A 10,546-nucleotide genomic window follows, 5' to 3' on the forward strand; every position below is an offset into this window, starting at 1 on the left:
AATAAAATAAGAAAAGGGGACAGGTGGCAATGGGAGAGGAGAAATCGGGCGTACTAAAAAATAGAAGAGGATTTAAAAGCGGTAGTTGAAGAGGTCATGCGGCGGGAGCGGGCCGAGCGGCAGCGACAGCGAGAAAGAGCAATGCAAGGCGATCGAATACCAAAGAGAATGGGCTCTGCCACCTTCATCGAAGTGCTTCTCGCCATCTTCATTCCTCCCCTCGGCGTCTTCCTTCGCTACGGCATTGGGGTAATCCTTTTCATCTCTCTACTTTTTCTGATTTTATTCCGATCATAATTTAAGGTTTCGCTTTATAATCATTTAATAAGATCTTACTAATAACATTCTCGATAGTAGTTTTTAATTATATGAAAATTATATTTAAAATTATAAAATTAAAGATTAAATTAATTTTGAATAATTAAAAGTAAGTTATGTAGTTATTTCAAGTATTGCAAATTCAAATATCATACGCTTTTAAGCTAATATCATGCATTAATGGAGTTATAAAAATTGTGTTTGTTTCCTGCATATTTTTTTTATCGTGGTTTTCCTATTTTGAAATAAACTAATATCAAATTTTAAAAATAAAAATAAATTTTCAAAAACTTCAGCCCAGATTGGTATATATTTCATATTTTTTATTTTTGGTTTTTAAAAATTAGCCATGCTGACACTTTTTAAATCTCTAATTTTTTTTGTTGTGTTATTAAAAAATAATCAAGTCAAAATTTGAAAACTATGGCTTTGGAAATCCTTTAATTTTTGAAAAAAAAAAGTATTCATATAAAACTTTTCCCCTCTATTCTTGCTTTATTACTTACTTTTTGCTAATATTTTAAAAAACAAGTTAAATTTTGAAGGAAAGAATAGTTATCAAATGATGCCTACTTTTTTCTTATAATGTAAACAACAAGACACATCATATATGAAATTGGTGATTATAGATTCACTTTTTTAACTTCAAAAACAAAATAGTTAGTTACTAAGGCCTCGTTTATTAATCATTTAATTTTTTTTTCGTTTTTTAAAATTAAGCCTACACTACTTAACATCAACTTTATTCATTTGTTATCTACTTATTAAGTTTGAAAAATCAAGTCAATTTTTAAAAACTAAAAAAATAGCTTTTAAGTCATTAATTTTGTTTTTTAAATATTGTAAAAAAATGAGAAGAAGTAGGCTTAATTTAAAAAAAGAAAAAGAAAAAAACAAAAACAAAAGAGTTACCGAAAAGGACTAAAATTGTTCTTTATTATCTTACCATATCTCTATTGAAGCAATTTGAAATTCTAATTAAAAAAAGTGAAACAAAGTTCTAATGAAAATCAATTTGATTTTGAAAAAAAAAAACCCTAAAATGAGATAATGAAAACAAGGAAATCCATAGCTAATATGAGTCATATTCTACAAGAGACTTAAATTTTCAAACGTAATAATTATTGTACTGAAAAAACAAAGAAAACCGTAGAAGAGTTCGTAAAGTTAATTAAAAAAATGAATTAATTGTTAAATTATATATTTTTTTAGATTTGTATTCTTCAATTATTTGAAATAGTCACTTTTTAACAACCACATCCAAAATATATATATATATATATATGGGGTAGAAGTTCATTGTACTTTAGATTTTGTCCATTTTTAGTGTTTATGGTTTTCAAATCTTTACACCTAATATAAATTTCTTAAAATATTTTTGCTCTCTCACACAATACTTAGTTGCACACTCTTCTTCTTTACAAGTCAAAATATATATTTTTAAATAGTTTTTTCTATAAAAAATAATTATCAATGGAAAATTTTTAGTTAGATGCAGTAAAGAAAGTTGTACAATATATAGATGTCAATTTTTTTCCCTCCACACATATATATTAAAGTAAAGAACAAAAAATAGTAGGATACAATTGGGAATAAAAATGGTCACTTTGAATGATAGAGAGTCTAGAGATTAACATCGAGTTTAACACTAAAATAAACTAAAATATATCCTTTAATTTTTGGATTTTTTTTAAAAAAACTAAATAAACAAAAATTAAAAATTACGAGTAATTATGTTTTTTTTTTTAAATTCTTAGCCATCTTCAAAAAAAAAATGGAAACAAAATTTAAAAAACGTACTTGATTTTGAAAACAGTTAGTAGGCAACAAAAAGCATGAAAACCAATATACGGTTGATGTTTATAAGCATAATTTTTTTAAAATTTAAAATCTAAAATTAAAAAAAAAATTCCATTAATTGGGTAATCATTTTGTGTTTTGAAATCTGTGCTTATTTTTTTTATAACTTCTTATTCATAGTTTTCATATTTAATTAAACATTTAGATTTTTAGTCAATTTTAAAAAATAATAATTAACTTTTGAAATCTAGTTTTTAATTTTTAAATATTAACTTTGATTTATGAAAATACTCCTAAAACAATAAATTACACAGAATGATAAATACGTTTGTTTATGTGTTTAATTTTTAAAAATAAAAAACAAAAGAATTATGGATCTAAATGGTTACAAACATTTCTCTTTTTGATTTTTGAAAACTTCCGCAAGACAATGAAATCAATAAGTTGAATTAACATTGATAGGCTTAATTTTATTTTTAAAAAATTAAAAAATTATGAAAGGAATCATACAATATTGAGGAAAATTTAATTTAATTTTTTAAAATTAAAAAATTATGAAAGGCACAGTACAATATTGAGGAAAATTTTTATCTATAGAAAAAATGTCAAATTATTTAAAGAATAATAAAAAATAATGTTATTTGTATTTGTTAATATCACATTGATAACCGATTAAAATTTTATTATTTTTGATAAATAGTTCCCTTATTTTTTTTCAAAAAAAAATCCCTAATATTAATAACAATGTTTATATTTTTCTGTGAATTAAAAAATTGCAGATAGAGTTTTGGATTGATTTGGTGCTCACACTTTTCGGATACCTTCCTGGAATTATTTACGCCGTTTATGTATTGGTTGGAACGCGATGACCCTCTCTCTTTTTTTCTTTTTATTTTTTCTTTTTCTTTTTTTTTTCGAGAATTTAATTTATTATTGTTATTTTGATTTATGTTATTTTCCTATTCTCGAGCCTGCAAACCCTGCTACTGCCATGGCGTATCTTGATGGAATCCACCTTTTTAGGGGTCTAGCCCATTTGGTAGTTGTTATAAATGTTTTTTTTTTTCCTTTTTAAATTTAGTTTTGGAATTCACAAAAAAAAATAAAAGAAAAGAAAAGAAAAAAAAGAGGATGATATTAAATGTGATTGGAATTTTTAGTGTTGGGTGATTGAACTATAATATTTTTATTAGTACAGGTTTTGATCATAATTTAATTGTTAGTGAAATTTTGGCAAGGTTACAATTTCAATGAAGTAGCTTTAATTTCTGGTGAATTTTTACCATTTTAGTTTAGACAAATTGGTTGATCTAAATTTCATAATGGATTATTTTGAAATTTTCTAAAAGTTTATTAGAATCTTGTGAAAAGAAACAAAGCATGAAGGGGTATGAAAAACCAGGGGAATTTTTTTTCTTAAAAAATATTATATTGAAATGAAATGGGATTATGAAATTAAATTTGATCAGGTAAGATTTTGTTATAGTAATAAATCATCATATTAATGAAGGGGTGGAATTGTTAGTTAACTTAGTAGTGGTAGTATATTGTTATAAGCAATAGAATTGATTTTTTTAGGTTAACAAGGAATCGTTCATCTTTTAGACCAAACGTGTAAATTTTCAAATAAGTTTTATTTGAAAGTAAAGCTATTAAATTCAACTACTTAATTTAAAAGAGAAGAGTGAGAGAATTGACATTTGAATTATCCAAATGTATATCAGGATTGAATGTTGATAAAATTGAAAATTTTAATTTTTAGAGAGTTCGAATGATTCATAATTATTAAAAAAAATGTCAAGCGTATTTTTTACCTCCAAAAAAAGTCAAAAGTAATTGTTGGGCTAGTGGATAGATGACTTAAAATTAGGAGAAAGCAAAATATGCTCTCTTTTTTTTCTTTTTTTCTTTTTTAAATTGAGGTTTTTTGGCGTTTTGCTTACATCATTCCTCTCTCTTTTAATGTTAGTGATAGTATATTTTTTTACCATAATTTTACTTTTTCAACCTAAAATATAAGGGTTGGGTTGGTTAATTTTGTTTTGGGTTGGATTGACCCAAACTCAACCCAACCCAAATTTTATATATATTAATAATATATATACTCCTCTGTTTAAGGTTTGATTACTTTGTATTCATTAATTTGTGATTTTTAAATATTTTTTTTTAAAATTATTATGATATTTATTTGTTTTAAAAAAAATTGTAATACATATCATAATATTTGGTATTTAGCATTTGATTTTATGAAAATTTAGTTATTAGTCAGATGTTGTATATAAATTTACATATTTTTTATTAGAAATAAAAATAAGTTATGGAAACTTTATTTGGGTAATCTGGGTTGTCAATCCAACCAATCCGAATTTTCAGGTTGGTCAAAAAAGCACTCTCAACCCAACCAACCCATGTACATCCCTAACTACTAGTTTTCATGCGTTTTTTTCGTGTTATTTCTAACCATACTTGTAATTCTAATAGATAAATGAATAAAATTCGACTTTAATACTCCAAAAGTAAAATTTATCGAAGTTTAAATGTTGTAGAGTCATTTATATTCAATATATATATATATATACATTTTGCTCTTTTTCAAAGCAACATTGTAAAGAGTGCGAATGTATGAAAACGATCGCGTATCTTTTCTGTGCATACCGTAATTTTGTTTTTTTTCATATCTTCATCAATACAACAACATTTTAGCTAAATGATGACTACTTTTTTTACTTTTTTTAAAAAATTTTATTTCCAACTATGCTTATAAATTGAACAAAATGTTGAAATGTTGAAGCATCTTTACTTTTGGAAGATATTGATTTGTTTTCATTTTTTGTTGTCAAAAGGAAGGAGGAAAAGAGAATCGGGAAAGAGAAGAAGTGAAGTATTTAATATTGGGGATAAAAATGGTATTTCACATGTCCAAGGGGTCAATATCAAACAAGGTTTTAAAAAGATGTCAGTTATAGAAAGATTTTTACTTTTTGGGTCATTTTCTACAATTTTCCTACCTTTTCCGCAAATACATAATTTCTTTCTCATGCAGAATAAGTATTTTATTTATTTCACTTTTGAAAAATAAGTATTCTTTTTTGGATCGTCTTGGCCCTTTTTTCAAAAATAACCCAGCTTTATAATTTCAAAAGAAAAGTGAGTATTTAGTGAAAAATCGAGTTTAAAAGTATAATTCTTAAAACTTAAGTAAAAAATTGAAACAAAACTTAAATCTTAAATGTAAAATTGTAACATTTTGAATTTTATGAATTAAATTGAAATCAAATTCAGAACTTAAAGATTAAATGTGTAAAATTTTGAAATTTATGGACCAAATAGACATCAGACCTAAACCCATGGACCAAAACTACATTTTTTCCAAATTAAAAGTATATGAATTAAATTAAATTTCAGTGACTAAAAGTTCATATTGTAACCATTTGATTTTTATTAATTAAGTCTATAAACATTTCTCCCACCTATTCATTTATTGAATTGTTATCTAATTTATATTAATGTTTTTAAAAACCAAGACAACTTTTTGAAAACTAAAAAAAATATAGTTTTTGTGTGTGTGTGTTTTTTTTGGGGGAGGTTAAGAATTTAACTTTTGTACTTAAAAAAAAGGGAAAATTGCACAAACTACACATAAACTTTGGAGTCTGTTACAATTACACCTTTAAACTTTAAATTTGATCGATTAACTCCTTATAGTTTATTAATTATTGCAATAAGTCCAATGTTAGTTGATGTTCAATTAAAAAAGGACAAACTTGTCAATTCACATATCTAAAAAACAATAATAATAATTTCATTGTCAAATACAACTCAGTTCTCAACTGGAAAATTTCACAAAATGACTCGAAACCCAAAAACTTTTCTACCAATGACCTTTTCATGAAAATTTTTCTAACACTGACCTTTTTTCCATGCGAAATTTCGAAATGACCCCCAGTTTTTAAAAAGCCTTCAGATCGTTTGGTAAATGCGCCTTTATGAATACTTTAAGCGAGCATTTAGATAATACTAAGCGATCAGATAGAGATTACTAAGCCATCGTATAGAGAATACTAAGTGATCGTTTAGCTAAATGTTACACGATCGTTTAGATATCTATTATACGAACGTTTGACTAACTGCTACGCGATTGTTTAGTTTTTGTTATACGATCGTTGAAATATATATTATGCGATCGTTTAGATATCTGTTATGTGATTATTTAGGTTTTGTTAAACGATCGTTTAGGTTTTGTTATGCGATCGTATAGAGAATACTAAGCGATCGTTTGGCTAACTGTTACGTGATCGTTTAGATATCCATTATGTGATTGTTTGGTTAACTATTACACGATTGTTTGGTTAATTATTACGCGATTGTTTGGCTAACTATTACACGATCATTTAGTTTTTGTTATACGATCGTCGAGATATCTATTATGCGATCGTATAGTTTTCGTTAAACGATCATTTAGGTTTTGTTATGCGATCGTTTAGAGAATACTAAGCGATCGTTTAGCTAACTGTTATGCGATCGTTTAGATATCCATTATGCGATTGTTTTGCTAACTATTACGCGATCGTTTAGTTTTTGTTATACAATCGTTGAGATATCTATCATGCAATCGTATAGGGTTTTTTTTAAAACGATCAGTTAGGTTTTGTTATGCAATCATTTAGCTAATTGTTACGCGATCGTTTAGTTCTTGTTAAATTATCGTTGAGATTTTGTTATGCGATCGTTTAGATAAATCTGTGCTAAATTTGTAGCATACAATTGGTGTTGTACATTTAACTAAGCAATCGTTTAGATAAATTTATGCTAAAATTACATATTGTACAATATAATTGGTGCTAAAATTACATATTGTACAGTATAATTGGTGTTGTACAGAATATAATTGGTGCTAAAGTTATATATTGTATAGTATAAATTTGTACAGTATAATTGGTGATAAAATTACATATTGTATAGTATAATTGGTGTTCTACAGAAAAAACGAAGAGAAAATTACATATTGTTTAGTCTAGATGGGCCAGTGCCAGGTGTTATCAACGTCTGTTTGCATGTTTTTTTGCTATGTCCTCTTTGACCACAACATGTAGACATGTGTATTTGTCATGGCTCCTCTCTAATTGAAGGTATCCTGACGGTTTGACATCGACCTACACTTACTATCTTTTGCGGTAGTAGAATTGGTTCAAAATCTCCAAAATCTCCAACCCATTCTTGACTGTGTCCGACTGGGAAGATTGGTTCGGCGTAAGCGGCAAGCACACACTCAACTGTAAACCATTTTGCACATAATATATTGAACATTAATGTTTCTCAGGGTCGCTGCAGATATTGCATGAGAATATGGGATCTCGAGGCAATTAAACTCTATACACGTACACGTTTGTGAACGAAGATCAACCAACCCTCCCAAATATCCATCGTTCACATTAATTATACACATATCCACAGGAGAAACATAATATTTTATAGACATCAATTCTTATTCCTTAAGAATACTCATTGCATAATCAGTTACAATGTTTGTGCATGCCATTGCGTGTGTATGTCAGATATAGAACCAACCTTGTAGCCACTCGCTGATGTGCTCTAATAGCTTTGTGATCGGTAGTTCTCGGGCATCTTTCAACACTTCATTGAGGCATTCTACTATATTTGCCGTCATCTTGTCATGCCTACAATGGATTTGATAAACCCTTGCCCACTGTTGTAATCCAACCTCCTCAAGATAGTGTTGGAAATATCCTAGAACTTGCAGTTCGTGTTAAACATTCTATTTATCAATAAAATACTATCGAGTAATTTATTCAATAATTTTTTTTTTTTTTTGCATTCTTTTATGAAAATCCAATAAACATATCCATGGCTATGGTGTGAATACTTTAACTTTATGTGGTCACATAAATAGGATCAAGTTAATAGTTTATAGCAGAAATGGTCTAATAAGTATATGGATGAAATCGGGTATCTCATCCTAGTAAAACTATTGGATGTGACCCAATTTGTAAGTAATACAAATGATGTGATCCACAGATCATTCACATAGAGACATGTGAGTGGAGGCATCCTATGCAATGAGTTTACATATAGACTGGATCACAAAATAGTCACTTTTCTTTATAACCACCGTTTACTATTAAAACTGACTATTTAATTTTAAGTAACTTAGGTTAACTCGATCTTAATCGTGAGCTAGCTATGAACTCCTATTTGTTCGGGATTATCCTTTGATCTGCATGGTTGAGAGTAGTCTAACAACACTGCTCAATAAGCCTTCTATTTTGGGGATAAGGCTAGGTGAATAGCTGGGGACATAGCTTTGCAAGATGGAATTTACTTCTACCCGATTTAGGATTAGCAGATAGGTTGTTCTCTTAAGTACTGATTCCAGATCTTGAACAATCGATGCCCCGCCTTCTCATGATAGAGAAAGGACTTGATTCATATACATTATGAATCAAAATTGTTCATTAGATGGTTAGTAGAAATTAAGAAACGAGATGTATTCACAGGGGTAAAATGGTGATCTTGACCCAGCTGTGATTACAAACGACCTGTGAATGATCGACTTATTGATCATGGTTATATCAAGTGTTGGGATTAGTATCCTAATTCTTCCAGAGTCTCATTGTTTGTAATTATACATATTGTTTTATGAATAAAATAACTATTATTTCATTCTGGCATTTACTCAAATCCAATAAACAAAGCTCCATGGTTATCTTACGTGAACTTAAGCATGTATATATGATATACAAGTGGATCATGCCTTAAGTGATAACCTAGATAGGTCTGTAGTAAAAGGATTAAGGTGAGACATCTGATCCTGATGACATTACGGATACGACCATCTTTTTAGAGGTTTGCAAGTGTTGTAAACTACTACAAATGGTAGATCCTGACCATTCATGTGGAGACATGCGAGCGGGGGTGTCCTATACAAAGAGCTTGTATAAGACCGGACCACGAGATGACTAGACTCTGTATATAACGCCGTTGATACCGAAGAATTACATCTCACCTAAACGACCATAGGTGACACGACCTCAATCCTGAGTGTTTTGGGAACTCCTATCTTTGAGGGGGGTTCTTTAATTAGTATGAGTGAGAGTGACCAGATTGCCAACTCAACATGCATGCCTTTTTGGGGACTTGTCTGATCTGGGAGCTGGGAACTCACTTACATAAGATGGAATTTATTCCTTCCCTGAAGTAGGGGTAAGTAGAGAGATTACTACTTTAAGGACTTATTCAGGGGCTTGAACATAGTGGCCACAACTTCTCTTTGGAAGAAAGAACCCAGTCATAGTAGGACTATGACTTATGTTCACTAGAGGATTCAATGGTACTTAAGGAGTTAGATGTAACTACAGGGCATAACGGTTATTGGCCGAGCTGTACTTACGAGCGATCTATGAAGGGTTGTCGCACTATTGATTGGTTAAAATGAACACATAATATATTTGTGGTGAGTTCAGCTGTTGGTCTTTAGTGGAGTGTCTGGCAATTAACGGATGGTGGATCCCGTGACTAAAGAACTTAGTCAGCTGTTGGAGCTTCGAGCTACAGGTCCATAAGGTCCCCTTCGTAGCTTAATGGATTCAAGTCGAGGACCAATTCTTGGTGTTGATTTGAAATGTTCAAATTAACAATAGGTAATTTGATTATATATGATATAATCAGTATGGTGTATAAGATACATCCAGTGGAGGATTAATGTAAATGAGATTTATATTAAGTGCCATGGAATAGAAAAAGAGCTATGGTTTATATGTTTCATGAGATGAAATATTAAAACTATAGGTTATAAATATATTATGGTAAGTTAGTTAACATTTATATTTATAATAATATTAGTTATTGAATAATTATCTCTTTTTCTCTAATAACCAAATGAGTGGGAGGTTATTGGTGGTTTCATGGTAACCGTGAGATAAAAGAAAAAATATTTTCCTAATTTTAGTAATCAAGAAATTTATGGTTTTGAGATTTTCAATCTCGAAAAAATCTCACGGAGAGTTGTCAAGTAAATAAGATTTACTAAGCGACAGCTTGGATGAGCTCAACGATCGCATGGCTTTTCCTAAACGATTGAGCATCAACCTATACGATAGGTTATCCATCTCCCACTTGCTCAATCGTTTACACGATTGTGGTTTCCCCGTTTTTCTACCTCAAACCAAGTCCATACAGAGCCCACCTTCTGGATTCTCACACCGAGAATACCAAGGTAACTTTTTTGGTGGTGTCATACTCAACTCGATACTGTCGAGGTTCTGTGGAGGCCGTTCGTGGTGTTCGTGACCTTGGCAATCGCTTAGTTTGAGTGCGCGGTGTTCGTGCAGTGTAGCGGTCATGTTGGACGAGCGTTCGTGTGTTGCCGTGTTGCTGTGATCGAGCGTTCGTGATCAAAGAACTCGAAGAT

General features: G+C 29.5%; 1 protein-coding gene across 1 annotated transcript; it reads left to right on the forward strand.

Annotated features, from left to right (window-relative positions):
- Nucleotides 1-3,165, forward strand: LOC120092060 (low temperature-induced protein lt101.2-like). The gene is made up of 2 exons (XM_039050261.2): nucleotides 1-249; nucleotides 2,898-3,165. Exons 1-2 carry the CDS (start codon nucleotides 97-99, stop codon nucleotides 2,985-2,987), a joined length of 243 nt encoding a protein of 80 aa, XP_038906189.1. The 5' UTR covers nucleotides 1-96; the 3' UTR covers nucleotides 2,988-3,165.
- The last annotated feature ends 7,381 nt before the right edge of the window (nucleotides 3,166-10,546 follow it).

Source organism: Benincasa hispida, chromosome 11 (assembly GCF_027475165.1).
Source record: "Benincasa hispida cultivar pf3 chromosome 11, pf3_genome.v1.1, whole genome shotgun sequence".
Lineage (NCBI taxonomy): Eukaryota > Viridiplantae > Streptophyta > Magnoliopsida > Cucurbitales > Cucurbitaceae > Benincasa > Benincasa hispida.